At 40.8% G+C, this 16,701-nt stretch overlaps 2 protein-coding genes across 5 annotated transcripts; both read left to right on the top strand.

The window, feature by feature from the left end:
* The first annotated feature begins 42 nt into the window (after window positions 1–42).
* On the top strand, window positions 43–5,139 carry tdh2 (L-threonine dehydrogenase 2). Of its 2 annotated transcripts, XM_075448944.1 has the most exons (9): window positions 43–774; window positions 898–1,104; window positions 1,635–1,677; window positions 1,766–1,836; window positions 1,963–2,112; window positions 2,208–2,380; window positions 2,463–2,553; window positions 3,606–3,875; window positions 4,180–5,139. In XM_075448944.1, the coding sequence occupies exons 2-9, from the start codon at window positions 912–914 to the stop codon at window positions 4,323–4,325; spliced, it is 1,137 nt and encodes a 378-aa protein (XP_075305059.1). In that variant the 5' UTR covers window positions 43–774; window positions 898–911; the 3' UTR covers window positions 4,326–5,139. The 2 variants fall into 2 exon arrangements, with proteins under 2 accessions (XP_075305059.1, XP_075305060.1); XM_075448945.1 differs by having other exon boundaries at window positions 43–1,104.
* An 841-nt stretch (window positions 5,140–5,980) lies between these two features.
* srrm1 (serine/arginine repetitive matrix 1) lies at window positions 5,981–16,318 on the top strand. 3 transcript variants are annotated; one of them, XM_075448896.1, is made up of 17 exons: window positions 5,981–6,085; window positions 6,931–7,020; window positions 7,209–7,331; window positions 9,874–10,044; window positions 10,264–10,358; window positions 10,734–11,021; window positions 11,107–11,298; window positions 11,418–11,537; window positions 11,731–11,939; window positions 12,179–12,259; window positions 12,863–12,949; window positions 13,150–13,285; window positions 13,383–13,469; window positions 13,603–14,076; window positions 14,167–14,353; window positions 14,678–14,851; window positions 15,503–16,318. In XM_075448896.1, the coding sequence occupies exons 1-17, from the start codon at window positions 6,065–6,067 to the stop codon at window positions 15,611–15,613; spliced, it is 2,646 nt and encodes an 881-aa protein (XP_075305011.1). In that variant the 5' UTR covers window positions 5,981–6,064; the 3' UTR covers window positions 15,614–16,318. The 3 variants fall into 3 exon arrangements, with proteins under 3 accessions (XP_075305011.1, XP_075305012.1, XP_075305013.1); XM_075448897.1 differs by having other exon boundaries at window positions 15,481–15,605; XM_075448898.1 differs by lacking the exons at window positions 5,981–6,085; window positions 6,931–7,020; window positions 7,209–7,331 and adding an exon at window positions 7,616–7,736.
* Window positions 16,319–16,701: the final 383 nt, after the last annotated feature.

Raw genomic sequence — 16,701 nt, 5'->3', positions numbered from 1 at the left:
AATTAGTTATGTAAACCACCATTTTTGCTTTGTATTCACATTTTGTTACGACTTTTTACTGTTAAAATTTAAAAAATACACTTTGATAATGAAAAAACCTCTTCCTGTCTAAATGAGCGTTGTTGGTTTTTGACAGAAAAACTAGCTGTTTAGTTGTTCCCTTCCCCTGGCTGCACATTCACGTAGTGGCTTAATAAACATAATGAGCCCATTGTTTGCTGTTCTATGTTTAATCATTTCTACATTTTTAAAACAACTGAGTGTTTTTTTCCTCTAATGATAGTCTTGTCTGAGGATAAATGAACTAATAGTAATAACTAATAATTTTATGATATATGATCACATTGATATAATCAATAGAGCAAGGCTAGATAACAAACACACCTCCCAGTCCTGTTAAGCTCAGCTAAACACTCTTCACAATGCAAATCCCTGTGCACAGCAAGTCAGCATGTTTGCACACACGGAGCTTTGCAAGCTGGAGACTGTAGTCCTGTTCATTCAGGAGCCACAGGCCACAGTGATTACATATAGTGGACAAGAACCACATAGCCCAGCATGACTTTCTCCACCTGCATATTTATCCAGTAGTTACCGGGTGAATTGAGGAGGAGACCAATCGGATGGTAATCTTTTAATTTTGACACCTAAATGCCATCATATAAGCTCTTATTTCTTGATTATGTTTTGAGGAATAGTTCTGTATTTACTAACTTGAGTCTATTGGTTTTGGATCAAATATTAGCTGTCCGGGATTTCTGAATTTGCACACAGGTAATATATTTTTCCTTATATTCTTATATTTCCTTGTATACTTTCCTTATATTTGAGCCTTATTTATCCTTATCAAGGTGAAGAAGTTCAGTGTAACCAGTTTGGTCTGGTAACTTTTCTAAGGGCTATTGCTGGACATGCTACCGGGTGTTCGGGTGTGCGCGCCCACTGCGGCGTTGCTGGGCCAGTTTTGCCGAGGCTGCCTCGGCAGGGTGCGGAGTTACCCCGGTCGCAGCTTCAGTTCTTTGCCCAGGCAGATGAGCAAGTGGGACAGCCAAGAGACCTACAACCCCAAACCTCCTAAGGAAAACCCACGTGTCCTCATCACAGGTTATACCAATTTACAGAGTTGCCCAAACTCCTTATTTTTTATCACTATCACTGAATCAGCCATGTTTTTTTTTTAAATTGACCTAAGAGCAGTTACAGTAAAGGACGACTACCTTGTTCATGGGCTTTTGTGAACAAGAGTAAAACTGAGAGTTGATCTGAACATTCTCAGGCACATTCTTGTGGTCATTTAATTCAGGATTAGAAAGAAAATTTGGTGGTGTGCAATGATCGCCATGAGCAGAGCACCGCAGATGGGCTGCTTTTTTTATGTTGTTTTCAGTCTGCACTTGCAGCAGAGCCCCATTTTGATTCATCACAATAGGGTGTGCACAGATAGTGTTAGTGACATAAAAGACAGGAGAATAATAGCCTGGAGTCGCTTTTTCTTCTGGAATAATGCTTTGACACAAACAAAAAAGCTTTTATGTTTTTTGGTCTGGATACTTTGAATAGTATAAAGATAAAAATGTTTTTTTTATGGTTGTTTTCTATAGACTGATAAAATGTTGAACTCTGTGTGTGTGCAGGTGGTCTGGGGCAGTTAGGAGTGGGACTTGCACAGATGCTGAGGTGAGATGTGCAGATATTCCTGACACCTTAAAGCTAGTTAAAAACATTAAACATTAAAAAGTTTGATTATATCTATATTAATGTCTAGGAAACTGTATGGAACAGAGAACGTGATCCTGTCAGACATCAAGAAGCCTCCACCTCATGTTTTCGCCAGCGGTACGAAAGATCTGATTCCAGTTTTTGGACATTTTGTGGTCTATTTCAATCTATATTTTCTTACACTTTAATGTACAACTTTTCCTTTTCAAAATCTCGCTTGATATGTAATTCTTTTCGATTTAGGCCCATTTGTGTACGCTGATGTGTTGGACTACAAACACCTCAGAGAACTGATTGTGAATAATCGTATTACTTGGCTGGTCCACTACAGTGCTCTGCTGAGTGCTGTGGGTGAGGCTAATGTGGCTTTGGCACGAAAGATCAACATCACAGGTCTGCTTGAATATTCAAAGAGTTTACATACACCCATTTTAGAGTGTCATAAAGGTTAGAAGCGGCTTCTCTCTGATCTCCTGCTTCCCATCCAGGTTTACACAATGTTCTAGACTTGGCTTTAGAGAACTGCCTTCGCCTCTTTGTGCCCAGCACCATTGGAGCATTTGGTCCCTCCTCTCCACGTGACCCGGCCCCTGACCTCTGTGTCCAACGCCCTCGAACCATCTATGGCGTGTCTAAAGTCCATGGTGAACTGATGGGGGAGGTAAGACTGAAATGCACACATAGACACAGTGCTATGCATCAGCTGCCAAATGTCAGTATGAAGAAGCTTTTTGTTTCTTTAGTATCTCCATCATAAATATGGCTTGGACTTCCGCTGCCTACGTTACCCTGGCGTGATATCAGTCAACACACCTCCTGGTGGAGGAACAACAGGTATTTTTTTGCCTGACAAGTTCATATATCGTTGTCTCAGATGAAAGAAAAAAAGATGTTGATACTGGCTATTGATTGTATTGTCATGGGGAACTTAGTCATATATATTGTAGTCTTCACTAATGAGCTGTTGACCTTCATCTCACCCCTTCCCTCTAGGAAAATAGATTAAATTAAGTCATTAAAGGGATAGTTCACCTGTTTTGACATGAACCGGAATGACATCCCATATTAGCAATATCATTTATTAAATTTGACTTACCCCCCGCTGCGTCCTGTGAGCCGAGTTCAAGCCTCATTTTGGCGTTAACGAAGCTAGTCCGGCTAGTTGGCTGGGGCTTAAAAAAGGCTTAAAAAATAAAGCGTTTTGCTTCTCAAAACAATATGCGTTCAAAAGAGTAATACATTTACATGCATCACAAAATCGTTCATCCAGAAAAAGTCAGACCTCACAATCGCTTGGCGCTATTTTCTCTCTACCTTCGTATCACTACGGACTGTGTAGACCGTGCAAACCGAAGTGCAGACCGAGCAGTCCCCTGCTTCCGAGCAGTAAACACCGTATCAGATGTGGCTATCGGCAGGTGGCAGCACGCAGTGATATGAAGGGAGAGAAAATAGCGCCAAGCGATTGTGAGGTCTGACTTTTTCTGGTTGAACGATTTGTGATGCAAATGTATTACTCTTTTGAACACATATTATTTTGAGGAGCAAAATGCTTTATATTTTAAGCCCCAGCCAACTAGCCGGACTACCTTCGTCAACGCCAAAACGAGGCTGGAACTCGGCTCACAGGACACAGCAGGGGGTAAGTCAAATTTAATAAATGATATTGCTAATATGGGATGTCATACAGTTTCATGTCAAAAGAGGCGAACTATTGCTTTAAGGGCTACATCGTTGCCGGTGTTGACATTGGGCTTCTGCCAGCTGTGATTTTGTTTGATTATTTGTCCCTTTATCATAACTCAGGGCGATTTTCTGCATAAATACACTGCAATCAGCTGGAAGTCACTGTAGAGACTAAGATCTCCGGACCTTTGTCTCCCCAGACTATGCAGTTCAAATCTTCCACGATGCTCTGAGCACAGGTCACCATGAGTGCTACCTGCGACCTGACACTCGCCTCCCCATGATGCATATCTCTGACTGCCACCGTGCCACAATAGAGTTCATGCAGGCTCCAGAGTGCCAGCTGTCACTGCGTACTTACAACATAGCTGCCATGAGCTTCACTCCAGAGGAGGTGGCCCAAGAAATCCGCAAGCATCTCCCACACCTCATGGTTACCTACAATCCAGACACTGTCCGCCAGACAATCGGTATGGCTTCACACCAGTGATGTAAAACCTAAGTGAGGTGATGAATGCTTTCATCACTCTGGCTGAATTAAAAATGCCTGTTTGAAGTTTGACATGACTGACACTCTTCTTTGGCATTGGAGAACAATGGTTGATGACTAAAAGCCAATCAATATTATAACAGATGACTTGCTAACAGTGGTTACAACATTCATAAACCTCATTCTATGGCATTTTCATTTTGAAAGTAGTTACATGAGTGATATTAAAAGCTAAAAACTAATATGGTAGAACTAACGTGGTCATCTTGCCTGTTAATTTGCAGCTGACAGCTGGCCTGTGAGATTTGATGACTCCAATGCCAGGAGAGATTGGGGCTGGGAACCAGCCTTTGGGCTCGAGGGGATGGTGTCCGACTTGCTGTGCACCGTTCGAGACAAGCGGACCAACGAGGGATTCACTGTCAGCTAGCAAAACCTTCAGCACAAAGACTGACTAATGACCTACCACTGGCTCTTCTTCAGCTTGCATTTACCAACAATTTCCTTTCACTTCAGATTGTGAACCAGTATCCTGTGTTTTTCTCTGAAGAATGTGCCAGCGACATACGAGGGATGGATTGTAAAATAGGAATTCTCAGTCAGAATCTGTCGATACACAGTAGAAAGTTGTCATACACATGTACGCAAACTTACACATTTCAGTCCTTATTAGGGAATCATATACTGTCAAATCTTCTCTTCATCATTGTTGTTTGTAATTGTTATGATATAAGCATCACTTTACACATGGGAATATCGCCTCCGATAGAACACAGACATACTTATTTCTCAAACCTAAGAGATTTCCAAATGCCATGTTCAATGCACGCATGAACCCACCGTCTGTTATAATGTTTATTACAATGTCTACTACAGTATGGACCAGTTACACGCTTAGAGTGACAAAACTGTTGGACAACATGATTCCAAGATCATCTGGAATGGCTGGCTCACTTAACTCAAGACCACAATGACACATGCTGTATTCTGGCTGTCTTTACAAAGCAGTATTTTATCCATCAAATGAAAATCACACATTTTATACATCCCCATTCCCCCTGCAGTGACATTTATCAGGAAGCCTTTATAGCCTTTATTATACTTCTTTTGCCAGCAGTTTGACTTTGGTTATGAATGAGTACCAATATCAAAGTAAACATTATTAACTTTGCAAAAAAGTGTAAATTGAAAATGCAGTGTACATGGACTCAGAACCTGAAAAATAAAAATGTCATGAAACCAAAGTACTCTCATTACAACATTTTTGCTGAAAGTTGTATTTAAAAAAAAGTTGCTATCCAGTGAAAAATGATAAATCCAAAGAATATTTTAAAACAGGACAAGGGAAACATATCAAATGTTGAAACTGAGAACTTTTTGTTTTAAAAAGGACGATAGCAGCATGTTTTGTTTTTTTAAATGGCACATTGGCATATTTTTGATTGATAGGATATCAGCTGCTCATGGTTCACGGCCTCCATGTTTTTTATGTCATAGTACTCAAAATATCTTCATTGGATAAGGCTCTGGACTGTAGGTAGATGAGTTCAGGACCTTCACCAGTGATGATCTATACAATAGATAATAAAACAAGTCTTTTCTTGTCCCCTTCACAACTTTTTGTAAGGCGCCCTTGGCATCAAAACAATGTACATATTGTTTACAACATTCACTTTGTACCAACTTTTTGCAGAAACGCTGTTCTACATGCAAAGCACATGATCAACTAATAGATTCTGATAATAAAGTGCTGTAAATTAAATTACCCAATAATTCTAAAACTTTACATTACATTAAGAATCCTGCTCGGACATTTCCCGCATCAATGACTATTAACATACAGGTCAGGATATAATACAATAAAGACCATAGCGAGCACAGCGAGATGGAAATTTAATAAAATGCAGATTGATGCAAAACTGTCCCTTTTTTAATGCACTGACATAACGGACCATAAAACATGGAACATAAAACATAGACTGTATATAACAGAAAATATAGACTGTCTATAAACGCCCAGAAAAGATTTTCGCCCTCATCCTTTCAGTGGGCGTAGTACGCGTCTCTTCCTGTGGGGGCGCACTGTTCATCCGGGTCGCCGATCAGAATTTCACCGGAGCGACACACGTCTTTTTCCACTGCGCCTGAAACGATCAGTTTTAACCGATCATGGACGCGGGATTCTTCCGCGTAAGAGCTTTAACTTTATATCTGATCTTATAGAGTATCATTGCAAAGTTTTACGTTGATACAGTGGCGGTTTATGAGATCACTGTGCAGCATGTATTTAGCTGGAGGGCCATACAGTAAGAAACGGTATGGTCAGGGCTTCGTCTATCAACTGAAAGAAAACAATCTAGGATTTTCTTGCCAGTCTTATTTGAATTTGAGTTTTTAGGAAATCTATTCGTCAGTATTAAATTGATGCTTATCGCATCGTAGCCTCATTTGGCGGTATTTTTGCTAGCACATCTTCGTATTTCATGCTAATTTGCAAACATAGTAGCAGGAAATAGACGAGCAGGCGTAGCTAGCTAACTACGGCTAACTTGTTGGCCTTGGGTAAAGATGGCGCCCGGCCGGTGCGTCGCTTGTGTCTCCGCGAACAAGTCACGACCATTGCTACGCTAATGTTAGCTCGTGAACATTTCACGTGTAGGGCTGTTGAATATCAATATTATTATGTTCTTTGATCGGTGTAAATCAGCGCCGTTGCTGAAGAAATTGCTTCCAGAGTGTGGCTAACACTCGTGTCTCTGGTTCTCTTCGAAGGTTTAGCAGGCGCTTAGCTTGACTATCGCTAGCTTATTCGTATCAATGTCATATGTGACCCAGATTGATCATTTAAAAGTAACATTGTGGCGTCCTAAGATTGCTTTTTTTCTCTCTTTAACGTGATATATGTAGATAAGTAGCGCAATTATTCCAAACGTATTGATAGTTTATCAGCTAAAGCACCGCTTTGCAACCAAACTTTGCGATTGTCTGCAGACATTAAAGAAGCCGCCTAATGTCTGATTGTTTTACTCTTCAAGGGAACAAGTGCGGAGCAAGACAACCGTTTCAGCAACAAGCAGAAGAAACTGCTGAAGCAGCTGAAATTTGCAGAATGTCTGGACAAGAAGGTAAATTATGCCTGACAGTGACAAAAATGTCTCATTTGACTTTATTAAGTTGTACTTTTTATAATGTATTAGATAATCTTACCTGCAGAGATGTGTGATTCCATTTAAATGTTAAATACATTGCTTCTGGTAAATACTGTCACATCATTTCAGTGGCTGATGAGATTTACTGGTTGTTTCGCCCTCAGGTGGACATGACCAAAGTGAACCTAGAAGTCATCAAACCTTGGATTACACAGCGAGTGACAGAGATTCTGGGGTTTGAAGATGATGTGGTCATAGAGTTCATATTCAACCAACTAGAGGAGAAGGTAATGTTTTAAGTCGATTTTCTTTTTTTTCTTCTTTTTTTCATTTTTGATTTGATTCTTTTGCTGTGTCAGAACTGTTAAGCATTTGAGGGCAATGTTTAGCCAGTAAGAAGGGATATGAGCAAATAATTGCACATCTTAGTCAAACTGAAATTGAATGGGTAATGTAAAAAAAAATTGGTTTCAAGCTGATTTATAATGACATTAATGTTTTGCTGTTATGTGACAAAGTGCCTTTATTCAGCAGTCTTCTAATGATGATGTGATTTATGATTTAAAAGGCCTGAACCAATATGGATGTTATACCTTGCATCAGAAGTATAGCACCAACATCTAATTAGCTCTCTCCTGAGCCCAAAGTCACAGAGCCCAACTCTCCCTTCATGATGCAGTGTGTGGTTTGAGGTGAGTTATATACAGGGATTACCTATATCATGTTAGTGAAAGACAACAGAACCATGCCATAATCATATTCTCCCTAGGTATTTGTAAAGCACAATTAGACAACTAAGATCCCTTTAAATGTAACTGGAGTGACAGGACAAAAACAGGAGAGGTTTAACAATTTGCTCTGGCTTAGTTTTACTTAGTCGGTCTTTTATTTTCTGTTTGCCAAACTGAAAAGTATTGTCTCACTGACCGCCTCTGATTGTAAGTTAAGTGAATTGTCTGTTGGAAGTACAGTAGCCGTGTCTCCATCTAAATATCAAATGTATAGCAAACTTTAGACATTTAGAAAATGCGCATTGGGGACGTTGCATCATGCGGTTTGTAGAATAAGCGAGGCAGTGGTTGGCAACTGACTTTGGCCACATATGAGAGAAAAAAGGAGAGGGCTCTGTAGTAATTCTTTCAGCTGCACATGTTTTGATTTAATTTCCCACATCAATGAATACTGGCCGTGTTTGTTTTCTAGAGTCGGAAACAGATGACAGTTCATCTGACGTAGTTGTCATCCTTCCTTATGCGTGGCAACAATGGCGTTTTCACTGCTTCTTATGCAATGAAATGCAAAATGATAAATGTGGATGGAGACCTGTCAGATGATTCAAGGGTTTAAAAAAAAAAAAAAAGAACTTGAGTGGATTACTGTTGCGAGTTAATAACTTCAACCACTGGAGGTCAGCAAAAGTAAGGTTTTCAAGCACAAGAAACAATACTTTTCAGCTTTACTAGTTTCTAAATGTAACTGAATATTTGTAAATTAAGTTTTCACACCTCAACAGAAATTAAATCTTACGATAACCCGCCCAAAGATGTATATTTAATTTTTCAGGATTAATTTGTGCTGCTTCTTCTTCCCTACGTAGGGATTGTTATTTAATTAAAGATTATTTTGCCCAGTAGTTTCCCTTCCCTTAAAACACAATCTCTTCCCCACTGATACATCAGACCACCCGGGATGTCTGGATAATGGGTAATTACCATTGAACAGACATTTTCTTTTCTTTTTTTAAGTCAAAAGGTTAATTTGGAGGGAGAAAAAAACAGTTTATTTAAACATAATGTATTTTATTCAGGTAGTATCTCTGAATGCAAATGATTGGATTTATACTAAATGCTCTTGTTAATGAATTTGATAGTCATAAGTTGCTAAAAATCCACATGTATTTAATTTAAATTTGAATGTGATATTAGCATAATATAAATATTGTTTTCTATTGGTTCTACCTTTTTGTTTATTCTAGCTGTTGATGGGAGGGGTGGGCTGTCAAAGCTAAGTGTAGAGGGTACTTTTGCATAATGGAGAGAGGGTACAGTAATAGAATTGAGATAGCATTATATCTCAATTTAATCAGTTGTTGAAATAAAAAAATAAAAGTTTTTGTGTGCCTGTGTACTCATTATTGCTTGTTCGTCTCTTGCAATTTAGATAAATGATATAACATTAAGCTCAAGGTGGTTGAGTCTCAAGCAGTAGGGAGGCGGAAGCAAGCCAAGGGAGCTCCGTGCCCACTGATCCCACGGGACTCACTGAAGACACCGGAACTGTACTTGCAGTGTTGGGTTTTGATGCACTCTGTATTGTGGTTATTTGTTTAACCCCTGAAGTGTAGACTGTGGGGAGACTGGAAAAATGGGGGTGGGCAGGAAAACGGCAATGAAAAGTAGTGGGAGTAGCACTGAGGAAGTCAAATAATGACACAAAGGTTTTGTGTTTCTATGGTACGTTAATTATCTATGGATTTGCTACAGCATTATTGCATGCAGTTTTTATATTACTAGGCATGTCTCCCCTCAGCTAGCTCGCACTCGTTTTCATGAGTTTGTGGGTACAGAACAGATTAAGTAAAATAATTTCTTAACTTTTTAGGTTACTGAGTCCAATAGTGGACCATGGGATATTTGATACTCTAGTCAGTGTTGTGCCTGTTTTTTGATATGGTAATCTAAATTGTCGCAGATGTAGTCTAGTAAGGGATAAAAGGTAGGAAGCCCCATTTATGGGACCCTGCCTCCACCTAATGTTTTGTTTTCAAATATTTCAACGGACATGTTTTTTTTTCTTCTTCTTCTCTCCCCCTTCATGTGTGTGTTGCAGCATCCGGATAGCAAGATGATGCAGATCAACCTGACCGGGTTCCTGAATGGGAAGAATGCCCGAGAGTTCATGAGGGACCTGTGGCCCCTGCTGCTGAGTGCCCAGGAGAATATCGCCGGCATCCCCTCTGCTTTTCTGGAACAGAAGAAAGAGGAGATCAGACAGAGACAGGTGAATTATTGCACAAGTTAGGTGAAATAGCTCATGAAAGTGTTGCTGTGTAGACGGGTCCAGAAGACTGGACAGAAAAACACAGAATTAAAGGCAAATGTGATCCCGTTGAACACAGTATTTGACACTTACTGATCGCAATATATTAAAAGTAGCAGTTAAGAAGAATCATTGCTTATTTCTTAACATATTTGTGTCCCCCATTTTTATATCTGGCAGATTGAACAGGAGAAACTTGCATCCTTAAGGAAGGTGGATGAGGATAAGAAGGACAAGGACTCCAGGGAGAGGGCTCAGTCAAAGAGCCCAAGAAGGTAATGTTTTTGTTAAAAGTACAACATAAGTACATGGTCTAAATGATTATTGTTGATGGTGATATTGTCCCTGATGTTAGAAGGACACATTTTATCAGACGCGATGAATGAAAATGTTGTGATTTTCACTATCAAACATTTTGTGCAGCATTCAACTAACTGAATATGAAAAATAAAGGTTCATTACTCTGTGAAATGATATTATTTGGATGATTGTGCTGTTATTATATTAATGATATAAAATGGTCTGACTATCACCGTTGTTTTTAAGATGATGTAATACCCACTTAAAGAATTGATTATGATTGGCCAAGGTCAATTGGTTCATTCACGTCAGAACATTGAAACCTTTGCTTTCACTGCTTCTTCGGCCAGGCGGAAGACGACATCGCCATCACCCCGGCGAAGGTCGCCAACGCCAAGGCGAAGGTCACCATCACCAAGGCGAAGGTCGCCATCACCAAGGCGAAGGTCGCCGGCGAAGCGGGAAAGGAAACGCAGCCCCTCACCTTCCCCAAGACGCAAACCCAGTCCCGTTGGTGGCAGCTCAACACCTCCACCTCTCATGCAGTTACCCACAAAACCTACAGAGCAGCTTCTGGAGCCCGACACATCTGGGAGAGCCGCGCCGGAGCCAGTCATCCAAGAAGCTTCTTCTACCGGGTTTGTGCGACATTTCTGCTGCTCTGACTGTCGAACCTAGAAACTTGTAATCTATATTTTGTTAAAATATTTCTTTCTTTTGTAGTGAGACAGTTGTGGAGGTGGTAAAAGCAGACTCGGTGACTGAAGTCAAAGAAATCTCTCCAGAGAAAACTCATAAAAAAGAGGAAAGACCGAGGTCTCGCGAAAGGGAGAAGGACACGAGGAGGGAGAGACCTCACCACCGCTCACGTTCCCGTTCTCATTCCCGCACCCGCAGACGACGCTCCCGGTCAAGGTTAATTCCTCACATTAAGTAACGCAATGTGCTGTTACATTGCCCAAATAGTTTTTTAGGGATAAAGCAAAAGCTTTTAGATTCTAAATGTTTCTCATTATTCCTTTCTACCATATCAGATCCTACTCCCCTCGTAGAAGACAAAGTCCCAGAAGGAGAATGTCCCCCCGTCGAAGGAGTCCCCCAAGACGAGGCCCTACCAGCTCTCGGCACAGACACAGGCGCTCCCCTGTCCGCAGGTCAGTGAGATGGTGGACTAGGTGTAGAGGGTGGCTTTAGGGCCTCAGTTCATATTTTTTATGTTCTCCTAATTTATTTATCTTGAATTTATTTTATTTTCCCCTGGCATAGACAGAGAATAGACTGTTTCAGTACTGCTGTTATTGTGCGCCCCTGTGTCTTTTCTTATTGGGATCTATTTATGTTCTGTAGGAGGCGCTCTCGTTCTGCTTCATCCTCTGGCAGCAGTTCTTCAGGCTCACGCTCACCTAAAAAACCTGTGAAAAGAATATCTACCACGCCACCCCGAAAACCAGTCAATCGTCCTGATACTTCCATTAGTCCTGCAGGAAAGATCAAACGATCACCATCTCCACGAGCCAGAAGGGGACGGGGCTCTCCTTCCCCACCCAGATCATCAGGTATAATATATATATATTTTTTTCCTAATTGATCTATATAATTGAGATATGTTTATCTTGTCCTTTACAACCACATGGCATCCAAATCTTTTTTCCCTTGTTTTTTTATAATCCTTTTATAATAATCCTGTTTGTGGATGTAAGATCTTCAAGGTTTAAGATACTGTGCAGTTATTAGGATTGTGAGGGAATAGCATCATGGTGAATCCATTGTAAAACTTCCTCTGGCATGTTTTAAGGTTTAAAGCGAAAACCAGGAGGACGGGTCGATTCTCCATCTGTTACTGCTAAGGCCATAGCTTCTGATGAGTCAGAGTCAGGTACGTGTTGTATTTTCTGTTTAAAGGACCCCTAATCTTTGCAGATCACAGTTATGATGGCTGGTCTCAACCACTTCTGTTTCAGAAAATCGTACACACTTTCCTAACCTGCCAAATTTGTTTAATGCAATAAGTTTTGCTTTAACATGAACAATATTTTTAGTTATAAATTAAAGTTCTCTGCAAGAATGCCCAGAAATTTCTAGAAGTTTTTCCTTCCTCTGTTTTACTTGAGACATGCCCACGGCTTCATGTGAAAACCCTGTTTCAGCCTGAAATAGTAAAAGTTTTGTATTATCTTCGTAAACAGTAGGACTAAAACTATCCTGAAAGATCTCCTGATAGTATTTCCATTTGCTAACCTGCCTTCAGAGGTTTGTATGATAGTTGTGCATCTATCCCAGTTGAGGAGTACAAGAATTCACATAAAATGAACAAAAACACAACAAAACCCTTTTTATTCTGCACAAAGAAGAGCAGTACTGAAATCTGGTGAAAAAGAGAAGAGTATGAATCTGTTTCCAGTATTATCTGTAACATTTCCATGGCACTGTTTCACAGCTTTGCTAGTACTGATGAGACACTCAATGCTTTGCATTTCAGAGGAGGATAAAAATGAGAAAGGGGCAACAGCTGATTCGGTGCAGCAGCGTCGTCAGTATCGCAGGCAGAATCAACAGTCGTCTTCAGGTTATAAGCGTTTTTATCCCTGTTATTTCTTCTTCTTCCCCTCCCAAACTCCCTTCTCTCTAACCAAGTCTCTGTCCTTGTCATCTTGCCCTCATGGACTTTTGAAGCTGTGTCCTAACCCCCATGTGTTTTATCCTTCCCGCATACAGTAAAGGCTACTTTAAGACAGTTACTGATGTCATCTGCTTCTGTGGTTTCAGATTCTGGATCTTCCTCCTCCGAAGATGAGGGGCCCAAAAGGTTAACAACGGGGCCAGGTGCCAGAAATGGTGAAGTCCGGAGGAGACGCAGTCGTACCCCCTCTCCTCGTAGGCGACACCGTGACGCCTCACCAAGGTCAGATACTGAGCCCAGTGTTTGAACATTTCTGTCTGAACGAGTTAACCTTTAAATCAACCTTCCTGTTGTCTAATTTCATTTGTTACCCTATCAGGAGAAGACGTTCTCCATCTCCTGGACACAGGCGTCGCTCCCCCTCTCCCCCACGGCGTCGCAGATCTCCCTCTCCTCCTAGACGCAGGTACAAGCGTGTTTATTTCAAAATCTTGCGGGAAGGTCTTACTATCAGCAAAAATATATTTTAAAAAATCACTAATTAACAGTTCAGTTTATTTCGTTCTTTAACGATTTTCTTTTTTTTTTTCACTTCCAAGGTCTCCTTCCCCACCACCCCGTCGTAGATCTCTGTCGTCCAGGCGATATTCTCCCCCTATCCAGCGTCGCTACAGCCCATCACCTCTGCCTCCACAGAAAAGGAAAGTGTCTCGTTCGCCCACAAAACGCTCGTCTCCGGGTGTAAAGCGACGCTTATCCAGGTCTCCAAAGCGCAGAAGCTCTCCCGCTCTAAGGAGACGCTCACCTCACTCGTCTACATCTCCACCCAGACACAGGAGGAGCCCCATGATGCCTTCTGCAAGGCCAAGCAGGGATACACGATCCCCAGTTGGAGCAGCCAGGCGCCTCTCCCCATCACCTGCAAACCGCAGTCATGCTGTTAGAGGTTCCCCTAGTCCCCAGAGACGCTCAAGTATATCTCCATCTAACCACAGGAGGCCACATTCCCCTTCACATAGCAGTAAACTCATCCGCAGAGTGTCTCGCACCCCTGAACCACGCAACAACCAGAGGTAAACAAGCAAGCTTTTCTCTCAGAAAAGTGCCATTTATATTTTTTTAGTCTTTTCATTCCTCTGATGTAACCTGTATCCTCTTTACAGACCCTCCCCGAGCTCTAAACCTATCAGGAGAGCGTCCTCCAGATCAGTTTCCCCTCAACCGGCTGCTCAAAAACGTCCTGTCCCAGCATCTGCATCCCCGTCACCATCTCGCTCTGCCAGTGGGTCTCCTGCACCACCCCCAGCTAAAAAGGCCAGCAGTGGTTCTGGCAGTCGGTCTCCAAGCAAGGTTTGAGCTTATTGACAAATATGAACTGGATTTTATTGTTGGAGGAGATGGGCAATAGAGAAGAAATGTATTTTCACCAAAATGTTAGTTCTTGCAGTGTATGTGAAATCTTAACATTCTTGCACTTTTTCATGTGTTTATTAACATGAAATGGAATCTGTTTCTTGTATGTTAAAAGTTGCTTGACATTGTCCTGAAATAAGCAGGAGCGATATTATATGAAGTGTTTCTCTGTTGTGGTTAGTTGTACGTAAAGCAGTTATTACTGTGATGTTATTTAGCCGAATTTTGACCTCGACTCACTTTAAACATGTTTGATTGCAGAATTCAGATGTTGACGGTGGTGGAAAGAAGAAGAAGAAGAAGAAGGAAAAGAAACATAAGAAGGAGAAGAAACACAAGAAGCACAAGAAGCACAAGAAGGAGAAAAGCGGCGGCACTGTGACCGTAGACGGTCAAGAGAACCAGGTAGCAGAAGACGATGGGGACTCAAGAAAGGTAAAATCTGTTCTTTTTACAGGTTCAAGCATTCAAGCGCTTGTACTTTTTATTTTTTGCGCATACTGTATTTTCCGGACTATAAGTCGCATCGGTCAAAAAAATGCGCAATGAAGAGGGGAAAAAAACATATGTAAGTCGCACTTATTTAGAAATAGAGATAGAGAGGCGGTTGCGTTGCGTGAAGCGGTAACACCAAGAAGACCTGTCTGCAAAGTCCTTTATATTCATCTCCTCGGCAAGTACCAGGGCGTGGAGACGTAACTGCACCGGTGACGAGCCTCTCTCAGCAGTACGTTGTTCAAGCACCCACCTGTGGACTCGATCCTGCAGCTCTCACCATCTTGCTTTCAGCCCATGATTAGCTTTCTTTGTTAGCATATAGTTGTCACAAGCCTAGAGTGTCCTCTCGCGTCTGTAGATAGCAATGTTTACTCCTTGGTTCATGTCAGTCAGTATGAATTTTACATTGAAAAACATGTTAAATTATGTATGTTTGATATATGTCGCACTGGACTATGTCGCAGGACCAGCCAAACTATGAAAAAAAAAAAAAAGGTGCGACTTATACTCCGGAAAATACGGTATATTTCATCTGTGTGCATCCAGATAGCTAAATTGAATCAAAGATGTGTCATTCTTTTCGTCCAGGAGTCGGACAGTGAAGTTGACGACGGATTGGACGACCTGGAAAAGCACCTCCGGGAGAAGGCCCTGCGCTCCATGAGGAAAGCCCAAACGTCTCCATCACAGATGTCATGAAAACTGAATTTTCCTATTGTTTCGATGTTCGTCATCAACCTGGTTGAGCTTTAGAATGTACAAATTGTTGGGTCTTGTTTCTTTTTACTGGTTTGGTACATTCTGGAGATTGTGTTTCTTTAAGAGCTTGATTTGTCTGATAGTTTATCTAAACTGTAAAGAAACTTGTGTTGTCCACACTTTTAAATGGTTGAGCAGGAAACCAGTTTATTTTCAGAGCTTTGAGTTGGGCAGGTTGATGATTTTTTTTTTCCTCGGCATTAAAGTAGATTCCATTGAGAAGTGGTTGCATGTGCAGTGATCGTCTCTGATGTGCGTGGACCACTGACCTTATGAGGAGCATAGGGGAAAAACCACCAGACGGTAACATACTGTTACTAATGCCTTTGAGTAGTGGAAACTGTGACACAGCTGTGCACTGTTAAAGAGGCTGTAACGGATGTCTTGTCCCATGTTATAACTCAATGAGGATGTTGGGCATCATTTAACCTGCTTTTTTCTGACTTTGAAATTCACTCGTTTCAAGATTAAAGCAATTTGATGTGATACATGCTTTAATTTTTTTCTAAACTGATTGATATGCAATTTATGTTGATACCCTTGTACCAAGCTAATATCTGTGGGACTGCTATAGTATATGATTTGTATTTAGTAACCTTGGCTCTTGTCATCCTTTCAGAATTAAAAAAAAAAAATTTTTTTTAAGAGGAGCGGGTTTTTTTTTTTTTTTTTTCCTTTATTCAAAATATGTTTGGTGGGTGTCTCAACTAACGAGTGTAGGTTAAGGCAATTCTGAGGAAAATATTGCTGTTTATGGATGAAGGGTCAATAAATGCGGTGCTAATTATTCAAACTGGGGCTTTTATACTCGATTTCATAAATACATAATGTCCTTACATGTTGACATGCTCCAGTTGATTAAAAAAAAAAAAAAGTCACGTCTTTAAAGTAAACTATTGACTTCTTTGGCACTTAAAGAAATTTTTAAAATAACCTGAATGTAAATCCACGTTTTCATTATTAAATAACAAATGGCATCAAAGCAAGAACAGAAGAACGTTTAAGATGACGGGTAACTACTTTTTCTA

This window comes from Odontesthes bonariensis, chromosome 17, assembly GCF_027942865.1.
Source record: "Odontesthes bonariensis isolate fOdoBon6 chromosome 17, fOdoBon6.hap1, whole genome shotgun sequence".
Taxonomy (NCBI): Eukaryota; Metazoa; Chordata; class Actinopteri; order Atheriniformes; family Atherinopsidae; genus Odontesthes; species Odontesthes bonariensis.
Note: the sequence above shows the minus strand (reverse complement) of the source record. Positions and strands in the feature narration are given on the sequence as shown.

What these genes read in the sequence shown, in the direction of transcription:
- tdh2 (XM_075448944.1), top strand. Translation starts at nt 912, where the DNA reads ATGCTACCGGGTGTTCGGGTGTGCGCGCCCACTGCGGCGTTGCTGGGC. An exon ending in ACGAAAGATCAACATCACAG is followed by an intron (nt 2,113 to 2,207) that starts GTCTGCTTGAAT and finishes CTTCCCATCCAG; the next exon opens with GTTTACACAATGTTCTAGAC. An exon ending in CACTGTCCGCCAGACAATCG is followed by an intron (nt 3,876 to 4,179) that starts GTATGGCTTCAC and finishes GTTAATTTGCAG; the next exon opens with CTGACAGCTGGCCTGTGAGA.
- srrm1 (XM_075448896.1), top strand. Translation starts at nt 6,065, where the DNA reads ATGGACGCGGGATTCTTCCGC. An exon ending in GAACCACGCAACAACCAGAG is followed by an intron (nt 14,077 to 14,166) that starts GTAAACAAGCAA and finishes TCCTCTTTACAG; the next exon opens with ACCCTCCCCGAGCTCTAAAC. An exon ending in GCAGTCGGTCTCCAAGCAAG is followed by an intron (nt 14,354 to 14,677) that starts GTTTGAGCTTAT and finishes GTTTGATTGCAG; the next exon opens with AATTCAGATGTTGACGGTGG.